We start from the raw sequence: 18,388 nt of genomic DNA on the forward strand, positions 1-18,388 counted from the left end.
CTTGTAAATTTTTATCGATTTGCCAAAAAATAAAGCGTTTGCTACGTCCAAAAATCTCTCGAAACTGACATGTCAATACTTTTGAAAAATGATTCGCTTTTTCTTCGGATAATTGTTTGTCTTGCCAATTTCTATGCATATACCAAACGGGCAAAACGGCCACGCCCACACTTTGGAACAATTTTTAAATGTTTTTTTTTTACGCACGGGTCCCACGAACACACTTCCCGCCCAACCGACCGAGGGGCGCTGCCCCTATATCTTCGCGAGAAGATATAGACGCGATATAAAAATAGAATAGGAACGAGGAAATGAATATAATGTGGAATAACTATGTTAAATATTAGTGTTAGTAGGATCTAATTATGTAATAGAAAAGATAAAATTTAATAGCGGCAGAAAGTCAAGATTACAGATAATAGGATAAAGTCTATTATAGTCAGAACATAAAACTCTGTAAGGGTCATGCAACTCATAATTAGATCTACAATGATTTAAGATAAGGGGTATATAGTTTCAAGTGACTGCGTATTGTGGACTCCAAACAGGTGATCCGTACTCGAGAATCGGACGGACTAACGAAATAAATCAGGTTTTAGTCATGTAAGGATCATCAAATTCCTTAGACCACCTTTTTATAAAACCAAGCAAACCACTGGCCTTATTGACAATAGACGAAATATGGTCAGAAAATTTTAATTTTGGGTCCAGAAGAACACCAAAATCATCAACTCGTGTTATTCTGTCCAGAGAGCACCCACTTAGAGTGTAAGTCGTGCGTATTGGGTTGGCACGACAAAAGGTCATAACTTTACACTTGGAGCCATTTAAGTCTAATATGTTATCACGGCACCATATTTGAAATCGGTCTAGATCGGATTGTAAGTCCAAATGGCACGAAGTGTCCTTGTACTGGAGGCATAATTTAACATCGTCTGCGTACATAAGTACATGCGAATGTTTTATTATTAAGGGGAGGTCGTTAATTAATAAGGTAAAAAGAAGCGGACCGAGGTGGCTCCCTTGTGGGACACCAGATGTGACTTGGAGAATACAAGATAGAAAATTTTTAAAGAGGACTTATTGCGTTCTGCCATTCAGATAGCTTGAAATCCAATTTAGAAGATCAACAGGGAAACCTATAAGATCAAGTTTTTTTATTAGAAGGTAATGATTAACAGAGTCAAATGCTTTACTGAAATCAGTGTAGATGACATCTGTTTGAAGATTATTTTTGAAACCCTGTATTACGAAAGAAGTTAGCTCCAAGAGGTTAGTGGTTGTAGATCTGCGTTTCATAAAACCGTGTTGACACGGTGATATGATTGATCTAAAAAGGTGCTGCAAATGAGGAGTGATAACATTTGGAAAAAGTTGTGGGATAGAGAGTTCCGACAATTTAGAGATTCCTTTGTAATTGCTTGCATCCAGTTTGCTACCTTTTTTATGAAGACGAATCACAAAGGACAAAGGACACAGATAAGGTAAACAGTTTCAGTAAAGGCTTGCACAAGGCTTCCGCACAGAATCTGGGCACACAGCCACGGATTCCATCGGGACCTGGCGAATAGACCGGTTTAACACGCTGAAGATCGTTAGGCTTTCGTTTATAGTGGGGCAAAATATTAGATTCGACTTAGATACCGCATAAGAGTATAGCTGTTCGGAATGAGGTAACGTAGAATATGTTGTTTGAAAAAACTTGGCGAATAGATCGGCTATTGCCTGATCCAATGTTACCGTAGTGTTTTCAAGAAGTGGCGAAGAAGGGTAAGAACTTGTTTTTTGCTTAGTGTTAACGAAATTATAAAACTGTTTCGGATCCTGTGCGAAATGGAACTTACAACGGTTTAAATAATTCCTGTAGCACTTAGCATTAACCACGGTAAAGTTTAACCGAGTGCTTAAATATTTAGAGAGGATGGGCTGAGAACCGGTATTTTTAAATGTTGTATAGAGTCTGGACTTTACATTTCTTAGGTGTGTCAAGTCTTTATTAAACCAAGGAGGTTTAGAGATTGACGGATAGTACATCGGAACACAAGAGTTAAAAAATGATTTAATTGCGGTATAAAACATATTAATCGCATCCGCCATTATGTTGCAGGAGTAAAGATCGGACCAATTAAAGCCAGCTATAAAATTGTTTAGCCTCCGAAAATTTGCCTTGCGAAAACAGGGAATTCGTTTTGTTGACTTCTCTGAATTTACTTTTAGTACCGTACCTAAGTCGATTTCCACCTCGAAAGTAGGATGATATTGATCTTCAGGTTGAGTAAGAGGTACTACCCTGGACAGAAACACACTTCCAGGACATGTTACAAAACATAGATCCAAAAGTCGACCAAGAGAACAGCTATAAAATTGTTTATCCTCCGAAAATTTGCCTTGCGAAAACAGGGAATTCGTTTTGTTGACTTCTCTGAATTTACTTTTAGTACCGTACCTAAGTCGATTTCCACCTCGAAAGTAGGATGATATTGATCTTCAGGTTGAGTAAGAGGTACTACCCTGGACAGAAACACACTTTCAGGACATGTTACAAAACATAGATCCAAAAGTCGACCAAGAGAATTTGGAATATAATTAACTTGCGACAGGGACATTTTATTTCCCAATATATATCGATATCCCAGAAAAATGATGAAATTTTGCGTTCGCATTCTTACTAGCTGAGAAACGAGTATCTGATAGTCGGGGAACTCGACTATAACATTCTCTCTTGATTTTTTTATCAATGGGATGTGATCAGAGATGGAGAGACACAAATTCCTTGTAGACATCAATGTCAATGTCTGACGGTGTTCTGACGGTATTCTTCTTATATGAATAATGCGTGCGCCCGTTGTCTGAGTAATGTGTGAATTTTGAATAGCTACGATTTAAGCCTTGGTAGATAGGCCATTTGGAGTGGAATGAAACACCTTAGATTTCGCATTCAGATGTGCACGATTTTGTAGCTGCGTATACTATTATTCTATTTTTGTACATGCAGACTCTACGTTTTGGTGTAAAAAGCTCTTCCCAAGTAAGGAATTTTAAAATGTTACTTTGACCAGAACGAAGGCTCTGAGTAAAGAACATTAGCGTCCAGTCAGCCGAAAATCCTAGCATAAAAGCGAACGGTCGTGTTTTTTTCTGCGCTCTGAATTTCCTTTTGTGTTTGTAAGTCAGCGGAGGTTTTTAATAATTTCTTGTATAATTTTATTTTTTAAACATAATTATTAAAGCTCAGAAAGCTTCGTTAGTGAATCTATTTTGTTTTGTGCGCTAGTTTAAAGAAATAACGTAATTCTGTTGCTTTTCTGTCTCCCTTTCATGCGTTGTTTGCAGTGCTGCAGTGTTAACCACTAACCTTTCGGAGCTAACTTCCTTCATAATACAGATGTCATCAACACAGACCCTAGTAAAGCATTTGACTCTAAAATTCATTCTTTTCTAGTAGGGAAACTTGATTTTTTAGGTTTCCATGTTGATCTTCTAAATTGGATTTTGAATTATCTAAATGGTAGGACGCAACGGGTCCTATTTTAATGTTCTCTTTCTTGTATTCTCCGAGTCCACTCCTGTTTACTTTATTTATTATCGACCTTTCTTTAGTAATAAACGATGTTAAATTATACCTTCACCATAAGGACATTTCTTGACATTTCGACTTACAATCCGATCCGTGATACCGTATTAAACTTAAATGGCTCCAAGTGTAAAGTTATGACCTTTTGTGGAGTCAACCCAATACACACGACTTACACATTAAGGGGGCGCTCTTTGGTTTGGGATGCAAACCTTCCTTATGCCAGTAGACTACTTTTAATGCATTTAACTTCCTGAGCTAACCCTAGAAGGATGCTTGGAACAGTATTTTTGTAAGCTTATTCGGGGTGACGTTGATAGTTCCGACTGGGTTATTCGACTAAACTTCTCTGTTCCACGTATATTCACTAGCAACTACATACCTCTAATCTTAAATCATTGTAGATCTAACTATTGCTGAAAATAGGAACTGAGGCTATATAGTAAGCTCAGTCTTACGAATATGATATAGGGAAATATATATATGTATATTAAATAAATAATTATACTAATTTTCGTTTCTTCTTTCATTCCGTAGCGTACACACGGTGGATCATTTTCTGTCCAGCGTTTCTGCCAATCAAAAAGTTATGGGCCCAAGCACTGGGAAAATTAAAATGCGGTGTGTGACTCTCGATCTGTGTTGGTGCATTTGCCTCTGGAGAACTCACGGAGTCGAACGTACCCGAACATAAGAATTGGGTGGCCTTGGATAATATAGCGTTGGCGACAATTACTCTGAGTGAAAAGACATCTCAGTTGGCATACATAAAGAATTGTACCACAGCACTGAAGGCTTGGGTACAGTTGAAAGAGGTTCTTCAACCAAGCGGACCTGTACGAAAGGTACAGTTGTATAAGGAACTGCTCAGCAATAGAGCATTCGATCCCTAGTGTTGATGTCAAGCCTTCCAGAACAGTTTAAGCATTTCGTGGTGTCTATAGAAACTCGAGATCAGTTGCCTTCTTTCGATGTTCTCACCATAAAGTTAGAAGAGAAGGGTTAGAGAAACGCAGTTACAGAAGAGCGAAGCGATAGCACAAAGGCATTCGTCGCAGCAAAGAAGCCAAATTCATTCGCAAAACAAAGAAACGAAAAGACATCGTTTGTTTTAATAGTAGTGAAAAAGATGTTAAAACACTCGGTGAACCGCCAAAGTAGCCTACTAAATTCTGGGACGTCAGGAACTTTAAGCGGTCAGTGTGGTGCTGAGACAGTGCCATATGTGTTGTAAAAATGAGCTTTTCATAAATTTGCTGAAGCACACTGAACAGATCGGATTGGCCGATGCTGGTTTCCTTCAGGCTGAAGGAAAAGGGACGTCAAGATTCAAACAGGCTCACGCTCAAAGATAATATTGAAGATTACCGGAAAATTCATTTCAGTGAACAGTATGGTGCAGAACAGTTGTAATTCCCATGAGATTATTTCGGACATTTGTTTCGTTTGGCTTTACACACATTCCAGAAAATCGAAATTACAAATTTTTTCTTCGAAAATTTCTATCCATATGCCAAAAAAACTTTTTGCCATGTCCACTCTAACGTCCACAAACCGTCCATTCTTTTTAAAAGTAGTAAGATTATTTAGCATACTTTTTTTAGTCTTGTAAATTTGTATTGATTTTATAAAATAAAAATGTTTGCCACGCACACTCTTTGAAAAAATGTATCGATTTTTCTTTGTTTTATTGTTTGTCTTGCTAATTTTCATCGTTATTATAAAATCACTTCTGCACCTATGTACAAGACGCGAAAACTGTCACGCTTACAGTTTTCAAAATGTTTGAAATTTAACTCATTTAAATTCTATCGATAGGACAAAAAAAGCTGAGTAACAGATACCCGATAATCGGAAAACACGACATTTTCATTCTCTCTTGTTATATTTTACTATTTTCCTTCCTTTTCTTCCCACTGTATAATCTTTTATTTTCCCTCAAAATAATAGATAATAACGGCTATGAGATAATCGTATCATAATTAAAAAGATTATATGATAATAATAATATTAAAGAGATAAGATAATTACCATAGAAGATTAAAATTTACCGAGGAACATATATGAAGAAAATATAAATGTCACAACGTATTTACTTTAAATAATAATTTCAAATTGATTTAAAATTTTATTTAGTGTTGTTGAAATGAAAGAACGTGGACCGAGTTTACTGAAAGCAAGATACCTTATAATGTAAAACTAATCAAACTAAGAATCCTAAACTTCAAGGCCCACAGAAGGGGCCCATTAAACATTACATTATTCTTTTTTTTTTGCGTAATGAAGAAAGAAGACTGAAAGTTTATAAACATTATTCATAATGATACATTTTTAATAATCGTTTTCGTGATTTCATAAAATATTTGTATTTAAAATTTAAAACTTATGGAATGTTAAATTCGCCCATGTACCGACAACTCGAGCTCTTCTTTTGAATCCAACAAAGGACTAATTTGGACTGGCTTTTCAAAAATAGACTTAATTTCTGTGGCTTAGTAAATTGAATTGTTAATACACAGTTTACGAATAAAAATGCTTAATTATTCGCTTTTATTTTAGTTTACGCACCCATTAGACATTGTCGTCTGAAGTTCCTTCAACATTTTGCGTCCTCATTATATCCGCTACTCGTAGAGTAAAACGAGTTCTTAAAAAACATCGTAACCCCTAATGGTATGAAGGCATCCCCTCTTAAAATTAAAGCCCTAGATTCATTTCCAGTTCCAAAAACCGGTAAAAGAGATAAGAGCTTTCCTTGGATTAACCGGTTATTTTCATAAATTTGTCCCGAATTACGTAGACATGGCAAATGAACACGAACTAAATTACAGCGCTATCGAAAAAGAATTACTAGCTATAGGTTGGGAAACAAAAACCATTCGACATTATTTACTTGATTTGACGTAGATTTTGAAATTATTAAAATAGCACACAGAGAAATTATTAATACCACCTGCACTAAAGTAATTCGCAGTCTCTTCCTATTAAAGAATGTTAGTTCTACGCCGCGTTCAATGAAAGACTTTGACATTCTGGTATACAGATTTGTTAAATTTCTTAAAGAAAATCAATTCCTTCCAAATAGCAAACTACTCAGAATATAATAGTTATTTATTCATCTGAGGGAAAACATTACATCAGTTGAGCAAATTAAAACAAAGGATAGAATGCAGGAACGCATTGATGCGCATTTGTAATCAATTAGGTAAACACAAATTACTTAAGGCAGACAGAGACGTACCTTTCTCCAGCTTGACACTAAAGCTATAACTTTAAGCAGAAGAAATCGAATTGCATATACGGCAAAGAACGGTGTAGCAGACGTCAAAAGACTACATAAAACAATAATAGAAAAAATTAATATAATGAATTCATTGAAATGACAAAGAAGGAAAATCAAGCAACAATCCTCACTGGATTAAAATTATAGGGTAAAAATGAACAATTAACTAAGTCTAATCGCAGAAAATTCAATTCAGCTGCATAAAATAAATAATATCGTTAGTTTTGGGAATGAAATACTGAAGAAGCTTACTAACTACGAGAACAACCGCAATTATGCACTTTATTGAATACATAGAAGGCATAGCATGCAACTTTCACGTCTTGGGCTTTTTAATCCGAAATGACTCCATTACGACAAGTTAGAAAGCATTAACAACCGAAATATAACGAATTATTACTCATTTCACATATCCCTATTAACTAATAAACCATCAACACCATTAAAATAATTCCCAATAATGACCATAATAGGTATCAGTTTGTCTATTCAGATCAACAACCACATTTTGAAGGCGAGAATAAAATTTATAATTAAGACAAAAAATTAGTTAATAATGAATTCATTAAAAAATATAATTTAGCGTAAGAATCCAATTTATAATATTATGCCGACTCCCTCAAAAGAAATTATCTAATACGTTAAACAAAATATAATACTTACATGTAATCTAACTAAAACTGCAACCTCACACAATTGTCAAGAACTAATTAGCGATATAAAAATAAATGGAAGCAAAATTACAGGAATAAATTTTTCGACCTCCGTGCCCTTGGCCGGCTCGAGTCCACGGTCCAGCGCGGTACCGTTAGACTCTCCGCTTTGCCGTGGCCTAAGGTCCAATATTTTCCGTTCAACCTGCCCTCCCTTGCAATATAGAGATAGTAAAATATTCTGCTTATGCTTCTGGAAATAATTATTTTTCATGTTCTTATTTTTTTCGTTCAAATCTTAATCTTTTTGCTTTATTTTTTTGTTTAATAAATTATCTTCCTTTAAGTTTCTTCAATTTGTAAATAAATACAAAAGAAGCAAAAGTGCTTAACGTGTAAATTCAGTTTGACTACAATTAATATTTAATTATTAACTGTAGAAATATTACCCAATCATCAATATATTGTTCCCAGTGTAGGAATTGGTTTTCTTTAGGTACAACATTCGGGATACAAATTATCAAGAAGTAGTACATTTACATGAAGTACATTTTAAATTCAAAAACGTTTTAAATTAATTTTCTCAGAAAGTAGTTTCAAATTGTAAGTTTATATATATTTTTAAATAATATCTGTTAAATAAATATTTTTAAAGTTTTTTTTAATGGCCCTACATAACTTTTCTTAGTTGTATTCGTATGATTTCCAATAACAAATTATTAAAGGTGGTAAAACTGGCTTCATTTTTTCCTCGGCGAAAGATCGATCTCTACGAAAACTTAGGAAATATACAGGCACACACTTTCACTTTTCTTTTTCCGAAACAAAACGAATTTACTTTTCTTTGCCATAAGCAAGCAAAAAATTTAATCGCACACTCTCTAAACCTAAAATGATCTTAAGCATTATCTAAATTAGGTTACATTAAATAGATATTAAAAATTAAATATTAAACATTAAGAAAATTGCATGGAGAATGGTTGTTGTAGTTCCATAATTCTGAGAACAACAGTTTTGCCGCGGCGATAGACTGGCGTCGCTGTCGCTGAGTGTGGGTTGTTATGCAAGTTAACAAACAATCAAGTTCATATTCCCTTAGCAACTAAGTAGCTTCGCATAAACAATGCTGACGCGCCATAATCGAGGTCAGCGCTCTGCGCTGAGAACGTTCGGCGTTGGAGAGCCGATACTTCCCATTTGGAGTGTTGCGCTGCGCCGCAAGTAATGCTGAGTCGGCTTGCCGCTCATGTCTTGATGGCGCGATGCATTGCCGCGTAGCGTAAACTAAGAAAATACTATTGTCTGTACTTCAGTTCTTGCAAAGCTACTTAATAAATTTGTTCTTAATTACTAGAACTACGTTGGGCGTAGTCAAGCCCAACTTAATCTACCGAAAAGGTTGACATCTCTGCAGATGACGGAAGCCCTCTGGACCACCAAATAGGAGATCTATTTAACTGGCGCCCAACTTCGCCACAAACAAAAGTCTAGTTGACAGGGTAGCTTTTTATTTTTTTGTTGTCAAGATGGACAATAATTAAATGTTTGGGGGGGGGAGGGACATTAACTTAAGAGATTACATATATGTAGATGGGTTGAAGTATTATAAGTTATTGGTGTGGGAGATCTAGGGGATGTTTCCTCTGCAGGCGTCTGAGGGTTTGGCTGTTGTCCAGGAGGTTTATGCCCAGATGGTTTGGGTGATTGGTCAGTCTTTTTGTGTATCTCCCACTGAGGCGGGGGATCTCCTCTGCTACCCATGGCATCCCAAGCTCCTTGTGTATTGTGCAGTTTTCGTGATATGGGTGAGCGTCTGCGACTAACCTCAGGCACTTGTTTTGGAAGCGCTGGATACGGATGCGGTTTGATATACTTGCAGTGCCCCACAGCTGTATCCCGTATGTCCATATATATTCAACATGGCCTAGTAAAGGAGAAGTTTTAGGTTATCCCTCAGTTTGGATATTTTCCCTATGAGCCAGTGCAGTTGCTTTAGGCGCAGGTCAGCCTGGTGTCTGACTGCGATCTAGGGTCAGCCCTAAGTATTTCGGGGAGTTTGACAATGGGATGGTTTCTCCGTTAAGCATGACTGGGGGCAGTCTCCTCTGCGCAGCGAAAATGTGGTGTGGGAGGACTTCTCTGCATTCACTGCGATGTTCCATTGTTTCAACAATGGATCGAGGGCATCCAGTTGCCTTTTGATGATGGCTGATGCTTCGTGGGGGTCTGAAGCGGAGGCTAGGAAGGCAGTGTCATCAGCGTATATGGCCACTGCAAGGCTCCGGGAGGGTGGTGGGAAGGTCTGCTGTGTACAGCGTGTAGAGGATTGGCCCAAGAACGCTGCCTTGAGGTACTCCGGCTCTTATGGGCCTAGGCGTGCTGGTTGTTGATCCGCATCTGACTTGGAACTCTCTACCCTCCGTAAAGGATTTGAGGAAGGCGAAGTGGGAACTGGGAGGGTGCTTTATTTTGAAGTGCAGTCCAGGGTGCAAGACTTTGTCAAACGCCTGTTTGATGTCCAGCATTACAAGTATTCGCTCAACAAGCAAGTGGCATTGCTCTGGTGTTCCATGGCAGCGTCTGAAGCCAAACTGGTGATCAGGGATCAGAACGGCCTCATCCAGTACTGGCAACACTCTGCGCAAAAATACTTTTTCGAGTATTTTGGAGAGGATTGCCAGCAGACTTATCGGACGATAAATGGCTAGATTGGCTTCAGGCTTACCAGACATAAAGGTTGAATACGAGAGTGAGGACAGTTGGGAGGAGGAACGAGCAAGCCCAAAAAAAAAAGATCAGCCTAGTCCCCCCATAAATAGCACCATAGACCCCGCTCAGATCCAAGCACTTTTCGAAAATGCCGTCAGACGGGCATTGGCACAAAAGCAGTCCTAGTTCCAAACACAAATAAGCTCCCTAGCTGCTCGGGTACAAAGTTTGCAGGTGGAAACACCGCAAATCATCACGTACGAAAAGGTTACTGAGGTTAGGTGTGACTTACCAGTAGACATAATCAAGTCCGTGCCAGAGTTCTGTGGCACTAAAGATGAGTATGTGGCCTGGAGGCAATCGGCCATATACGCTTACCACCTATTCAATCCCTATAACGGCGGCAGTGCTCACTACCAAGCTGTAGCTATCCTACGAAACAAAATTCGAGGCGCAGCTGGATCCTTACTCGTATCTTTCAATACTGTGTTGAATTTCGATGCCATTTTGGCTAGGTTACAATACACGGACTCGGACAAGACATCCCTAAGCCTACTGAGGCAGGGATTAGAGATGGTCAGACAAGGTGACCTGCCATTGATGCAATACTACGACGAAGTATTAAAAAATTGACGCTCGTCACCACAAGATTGTGATGACACACGAACAAGAGGGCGCTGACTTACTCAACGCTGAAGCAAGAGTCGATGCCCTGCATGCTTTCACTTCGGGCCTCAAAAAGTCCCTTTTCCCGGCTCAACCTAAAGACCTGCCGTCTGCCCTGGCTCTGGCCAGAGCGGCAGAAGCAAGCATTGAGAGGAGCATGTTCGCAAATTCTTACGCCAAGGCCGTAGAGGAACGAGCGCAAACGTCTGGAAACGGCTAGGGCCGCTTCCGGGGTAGACAAGGGAAAGACAACAAGGAAGAACAGAGCCAGGACAGAAATCCACAATGTGTCAGACGATAAGAATTTAATGCTAATGGGCAGACCAATAATGACAACCAACCGCCAGCACCTCAACCTATGGAGGTCGACTCCTGAACGACCTCCACGTTCAGGCAGCGTACTCAGTGCAACTCTAAGAACAACCCTAATGAGTCCAATGCTTCTAAGAGGAGAAATTCCTCGGACCGTTCGACAGGTCCAAGACGCCAACGTATCAATAATGTTTTCCAAGAAACCCCTAAGGCAAAAGACCCCGAGCAGGAGTATGAGAAGGTAGCAAAGGCTGCAGTCCAAGATATCGACTATGAATTTTTTAGGTGACGCTCCCGGTTGTCGTTCATTGAAATGGTTGGCTGGGAGAACTTTAAAGATGTTGATTGCGACCAGCGCGGCAAAAAATTTCATTAAGCACGTAAAGGAGCTACAAAATGTAATGCCAGTCGCCAGTCCGTTCTCGGTGAGCTCAATACATGGCTCCACCGAAATCAAGAAGAAGGTTTTCATTAGGAAGAATGGAGAGATGTGTCTCCATTCTTCCTATTGAATTCGCTCAACTCGTTCGACGTTATTATAGGCTAAGACCAGTTAACACAGGCCGGAGTCAAGTTGAACCTAGCTGAGGACTCTCTGGAGTATCGGGGCGTTTGTGAAAAACTACGCTGCTTCTAAACTTCACTGACGTGAATGACATTGTGGTACCTGCCTCCGTTAAAAATGAGATCAATGGCACAATTTTGAGAAGGAAAATGACATTATCAGGCCATCAAGGTCACTCTATAACAGCCCGACGTGCCCTTGTTGACACCAAGGGCACTGACGCCACTGACAAGAGGTTGGTCATATATTTCAGAAAGTTCAAAGTAAGGACCATCCCAGACCGTTACCCCATGCCTAGCATTCCTATGATTCTAGCGTATCTGGGCAAGCCGAAATTCTTCACTACCCTAAATCTTAAGTCAGGGTATCACCAAATATACCTTGCGAAGCATGACCGGAGAAGAATTTTGTCGTCTGCTCTTCAGCTTGAGAGATGCAAGCTGCATTTTTCAAAGAGATAGATATAATTTAGATATTGGGAAGATATGTTATGTCTATGTCTTCTCAGAGAACGAATTCGACCAATTCCGCCACATCGATACTGTCCTGAAATGCCTAATCGATGCCAAAATGAGAGTAAGCCAGGAAAAAAAAAGTAAGTAAGGACGGAACTAAATTCGATCCGGAAAAGGTGAAGGCCATTCAAGAATGCCCTGAACCAAATAGCGTCTACAAAGTTAAAACTTTCCTGGGCTTAGCCAGCTTCTATAGAGTCTTCATCAAAGACTTTGCCGCCATAGCCCGTCCGATTATAGGTATCCTGAAAGGGGAAAATGGTTCGTTGAGTAAACACATGTTTAAAAAGACAAATTTCATAAAACAGGCGTTCGTGGCGAGGAATTCGATTTGGAACACTTAACTTAGCTGTTTTATATGTCGCACTTGAACAATGTTAGCAAACATCATGAAACGTGTCACAATCGAATGCAAATGCTGAGGAAACAGGAATAAGGAAACAAAACGAAAATTCTGCCAGGCGCGATCCAGGGTATTTCCGACCATAAAGATGTATTGCAATTAGGATTACATAGGGGGTATACATAGCATTTATTTCTTGACTCTGATTTTGTCTCCTCTCATCACTCTCTATCATTTTCGGTCACTGCTCTGAACAAAATCGAATTAAAAAATTTGACCTGCAAGCATAGGCGCAGCATCAGAGAGACCCGACAGAATTCGGTTTGACTTCTGTGTTCGAAACTTTGCAAGAAGAATCATGTGAGATTTGTTTTTGTTTTTTTCAAACACTCGCGATGAAAATTCCTTGCGAAGAATTTGGGTACTGAAGGGAATTCTTCAGGTGTATACTATGTGTTTTTACTAAGATGTTGCTTAGTTTGTGGGTGTAAACTTAACAATTTAGTATTTTCACGTGATGTCCTCGTCCAACTTTCAAAATCAAAATTTCAACTTTGAATACAGTTTCAACAATTTTTGAAATATGTTATGTTATGTTAGTCCATTTTGAAGAGTCGTTATTTCTTTTCGGAACATACAGTCTTCATATGCGTCCTTTTGGGATTTTTCCTTAAAAATTATTAATTTGCAATGCAGCCATACTAGAAGTGTGGCGAGCTCAATGGCTGACTCATCAAAAACTGAATGCAATATTCAAATTTATTTGTGGGCACATCGTCGACATCATTTTTTAAAATATTTAAAGGAAGGAAGGAAGTGCGCATGTTTTAATTAATTTGTTCTTAAATTTAAAATACAGACAGCTGGATGAGTTTTTAGCAAAATACCAGGCATTGACGAAAGGCAATCTTATCTTGAATTTATTTGGAAAGAGTGGGCGTGGCAAAAAGTTTTTTGGCACATCGCTAGAAATTTAAAAGAATAATGTTGAAATTAGTTTTAATGCTGTGAGATCTTCAAAAATAAAAACTGCTAACAGTCCCCTGTTGAAGCTTGTCTCCAGTGATATAATTACATATTATTCATAATTAAAAGCATTATAAATATTAAAACAGTGGTTGATTCGGACGGAGAATTTTACAAACGAGTATTAAAAATAAATAATAAAAAATATTTCATTGAGTCATATTGCATTATGATCAATATAGTGATATTATTTTATGTTGTTGTCAAGTTTAGGTAGTCTTTGTTCTGAGAGTGTATATGTATGTGGGATTTAATTTATGGACGAGAACCACATTGGAACTCTGGAAATGGAAAATATTGGCTAAACGCATTTTAGAAGTTCGTTTGGGAAAGGGCTTAAAAATAATAGGATTGATATATATACATATATATGCGCCAATCAGAAACAGGCAAACGCCGTGGAAATGTAATATAAGTGTAGTTGGAAATATGTGTTATTGAGTCACATTCGTCTTCACAGGAACTAGATCTTTGTTAAACTTGTGTAACTAGTTCTTTTTTATGTTTGGCCTTTATAGAAAATTCGGTTGGTCGATGTCGATCATTATATTTACTTTCAATACTAACTTATTTTTAAGCAAAAAATTTTTATTTGTGTTAATTACTTGTGAGTTAAACTGAACCAATTCATCTATCATTCAACTTAGAATGTCTGAACTTCAGTCATCATTACTGTTAAAAAAACAATTGGCAGGTAAGTTTAACAACTTCAAACATATATAAATGAGCAAAAATGTATATATAAATGTTTTTACATATGTATATGAAATTATTTTTCCAGTCTTGCACATGTGGTTTTAAAATTGGTGCAAAAACCATAAGCTGGCAATGCTCAAAAAAATACATATATTATGTTTTATATACGTGCACATTTATAATTTGTAACTTACTTATTACCTATATCTTAAGGTAATTTTAATAAATTGTTATTTTTCGTAAAGTTAATAGTATATTCTTACATAGGAAAATAACTGTATATATGCGCCAATACATATGTGTGTAAATATTTGTGTCTATCCTTTTTAAAAATCTATTGGTCTATATAATTATGTACTTCAATTAATGTTAAAATTTGAGTAGGAATTTGCTTAATATGCCGAAAAGATATTTATATTTGTGTATGATGTGTAAAGGCACACATAATCTATATTAAATTCAACTCTTATACATGCTTACACATATGTGTGTATGTATATACAAATAATGGTAATGTTCCCTTCACTGTCTAAAAAACTTTTTAACAATTTGCAAAAGAATATTAATTAAAATTTTTGGAAAGAAATTATTTTCCTTTGATTTAGTAGATAGTCAACGACACTTAATGATATGGATATATATATTATTATCATATTTTTGTTAACAGTCTACAAAGTAATGGTTAAATGAATCAAGGTAACCAAATAATGCATTTATGTTATTTGTAGGGTATGACAATGCTCATTGTAACATTAACAATGCTCAGCCCATTTACTATTTTCAGCCATTAATCGCGAATAGCATTCTGCAATAGGGGCAACAGTATTTTAAAAGCACTTAAAACCATATACATATATTGGTTATTTAATCGAACATGTCAACAATGGAAAGAGCTTTTTAAATTCCGTTGACTCATACTGCTAACTAAAAAATTTATGTATGGGTATGTGCATTTTTTATGTTCATACATATGTATATAGAATGTGTTCGCAACACTGTTAGTGGGGCGGTAGCTTAGAATCAGGACCCTAACATAGCTTACTTTTAAAGTGCTGGATCGACCGCGTTCTGGACTGATATTATCTACTTATATATCTGCATACCATATTAGGCAACGATATGTTATTAAGTCGCAAAAAATGAACATATATACATATGTACTGAACACAAAACAAATCATATACTGGTTCTCAGAATTTTTGTTTTTATTCTATAATGAGTATTATTAATTGTGATCGCTAGGGTGATTTACACATATAAGTGGATTCAACCCTGAAGAGACTGGACATAGGACTTTACTGTACATCGCCAAAGCTTAAAGTTGTTGACTTTTTGTTTATTTTATTGTGGGTTGTAATTTCTATTGAAATGTCCACAAAAGTTTTGGTCCGTCGACTGTAATTGCCCAACACTACCACGCCCACACTTCTAAAAAATACATATGTTCTCATTTTATATTATCCAATTTGTAATGTCAATTTCTATCGATTTGCCAAAAGAATTTGAAAATATCTCTATATTCTTTTTTCAAATAACTTGACAGTCTAATTCTTTTTGTCGACGATCAGAAAACAATGAACAATTCTTACTTGTGAAACACGCTAATTTTGCATAAAATTTATAGAATAATTTCCATTTCGACTGGGAAATCAAAACATTTATATGCATATTGAATTTAATTTTCTAGCTCTTATAGTTATTGAAATCTATCCTATCTATACTAAAAATGAATAATTTTTTGTATCTTTTCAGAACTAAACAAGAATCCAGTGGAAGGATTCTCCGCTGGTTTAATTGATGAGAATGATATATTTCGCTGGGAAGTTTTAATAATTGGACCGCCAGATACACTGTAGTATGCTATGAAAATTTTTATTATTATTATATTTATGCAACAATCACTGTAGACGCTAGTCCAATCAATGTACGTCAACGCGAATACTAGACATGCATGAAAAAATGAAATTCTCTTGTGGTTGTTCCATTGACACCAACAAAAACAAGAGAGAATGATATAGTATAGTATAGTGTGAATTTTGGATATTGGGGAATAAAATGAGTAAGCAATTCAGTTGTTAACTTACATCTAAATGCTTGCTTTATAGTAGCCGTCCAAAAGCCTACCATTGAATGCTTCTATCAAGCTTCTCCAAGTTGAAAAAAAAAATTTGCGTGGTTCTGCGGAAAAAGAAGCACTTAGTAATACTTCTTTCCCTCGACACGTTCCGAGCTTCCGACTGTGATTTTTGTAGTGTGCCCATGTGCAACACACAATATTTTCAGTAATTGCGCCCAGTAACTAATGTTTACTGCTTCCATGCCCCACCATGGTCAGCTCGATAATTGGCATATTGCTACCAAACTATTAAGTCAAAATTGTACAAGCGCTACAGTTAGACAGGATTCTAACCCGATTTCTCCAAATACAGTGATGCAAAATCCAATTATTTACTGCATAGCACCGGATGCTACAAGATTTTCCGAGCAATCGACTTGTACTTCGATTTAATAATGTTTCTGAGACAAACAACATGACGGTTGCTCACCACCGCATTGGTGAAAAATGTTTACTCCATTTAAAATCGGGCTCCAATATAGAGTATACTACTGCGGTAGTATATATATCCGGTTCCTCCAAGCACTTAAGCTAGTCTTATATGAAATTCCATCTCAAATAAACCCTTTAAACCTGCATAAAAAGGGCAGCAACTCCGATATTACCCATTATCATTGCATAGCTAAACTAAGTACTTTCCTTTAAACGTGGACTTACTAAAAGACGATCATGAGCCCACCACCTTTATTGGCCAAGGCCGACTGTCAGGACCGTCTTCAGGAATGTTTTTGAATTGGTTAATCATAACCTACTGATGACCAAGAATTCAGTCCTACTTAACGAACCGTGTTCAACGAGTATGATTTTATAACATATTTTGAAATATGGTCTCGGGTATCTGATTTTATAACATGTTTTGAAATATGTTCTCGGGTATCTGATTTTATAACATATTTTGAAATATGGTCTCGGGTATCGTCAAGGCAAGTATTTGTCCAGTATTAATCGGTCTGCTTATTCACGATCTTTCTCAAGTTTTAATGAATATGGATGGCCTTAAGTTTCGATTGCGCATAGTCTCAGCAGCTTAAGTTCGTCCTAAACTACTCGGATATACTTCTCTCTCGCACTACCATTTCAAAAACCGGGTGTCTAACACTCGCGGCATTTGTATGTAACTCCCATTACTATAATACGATTTTGTTTTATTTAATAGTGCTTATCATATATTCAAATAATCTTTGTTTTTTAATCGCAGCGAAGGAGGATTCTTTAAAGCTCATCTTTACTTTCCTAAGGAATATCCGTTGCGTCCTCCTCGAATGAAGTTTGTTACAGAAATTTGGCACCCAAATATTGAGAAGAACGGAGATGTCTGTATTTCTATTTTACATGAGCCCGGAGACGATAAATGGGGCTACGAAAAAGCATCGGAGCGGTGGTTACCCGTGCATACAGTGGAGACTATCTTGATATCTGTAATATCAATGCTGGCCGATCCGAACGATGAGTCTCCAGCAAACGTAGATGCTGCCAAGGAATGGCGAGAATCCTATACCGACTTTAAACGCAAAGTTGCTCGCTGCGTCAGAAAAAGTCAGGAGGAGTGCTCGTGAAGCAGCCCGCCCTATATTTGTATATTTATATTAAACATTTTATACATTAAAAGGATTAACTTAAATATGTACACATCTAAGGTTTTCTTTTGTCGAGGGAGAAGAATTGGTTAAAAAGTATCTACATTATGTCAATTATTACTGTGTTTATGAGGTGCCCATTTCACCTACACGATTTGAAATCGCAAAATCGGTACTCCGGTTACCGAATTCGGAAAATTTTTTCGATTTGTAAAACGTGCCCTTTTGTCTGGCCGAAATGAAAGGTAAATGCCCTTTTTTATATCAAATCAGATCTTATTTACTAAGGGAAGAAAATACTTTACTCAGAGGTGTATTGATGGATATTCCACATCACCACAAGATCATTCTGC

The 18,388-nt window shown here is 37.1% G+C and overlaps 2 protein-coding genes across 9 annotated transcripts in view; one reads left to right on the forward strand and one right to left on the reverse strand.

Moving 5' to 3' along the window:
- The window catches only part of LOC116800890 (endoplasmic reticulum aminopeptidase 1), a 116,721-nt gene extending 109,113 nt beyond the window's left edge, over positions 1–7,608 (reverse strand). For 3 of the 8 annotated variants that reach the window (XM_032717254.1, XM_032717253.1, XM_032717252.1), the window contains exon 1: positions 5,606–5,744. In XM_032717254.1, coding sequence (XP_032573145.1) covers positions 5,606–5,608 — 3 coding nt within the window. In that variant the 5' untranslated portion in view covers positions 5,609–5,744. Of the gene's footprint in view, positions 1–5,605; positions 5,748–6,142; positions 6,631–6,815; positions 6,907–7,520 lie in introns of those variants that run through there. The other 5 variants (XM_032717259.1, XM_032717260.1, XM_032717256.1 and 2 more) reach the window with 4 other exon arrangements.
- Positions 7,609–14,141: 6,533 nt separating this feature from the next.
- Positions 14,142–18,085, forward strand: LOC6620431 (ubiquitin-conjugating enzyme E2 G1). The gene is made up of 3 exons (XM_002044603.2): positions 14,142–14,340; positions 16,095–16,197; positions 17,657–18,085. Exons 1-3 carry the CDS (start codon positions 14,295–14,297, stop codon positions 18,012–18,014), a joined length of 507 nt encoding a protein of 168 aa, XP_002044639.1. The 5' UTR covers positions 14,142–14,294; the 3' UTR covers positions 18,015–18,085.
- Positions 18,086–18,388: the final 303 nt, after the last annotated feature.

This window comes from Drosophila sechellia, chromosome 3L (assembly GCF_004382195.2).
Source record: "Drosophila sechellia strain sech25 chromosome 3L, ASM438219v1, whole genome shotgun sequence".
In the NCBI taxonomy this organism is placed as follows: domain Eukaryota; kingdom Metazoa; phylum Arthropoda; class Insecta; order Diptera; family Drosophilidae; genus Drosophila; species Drosophila sechellia.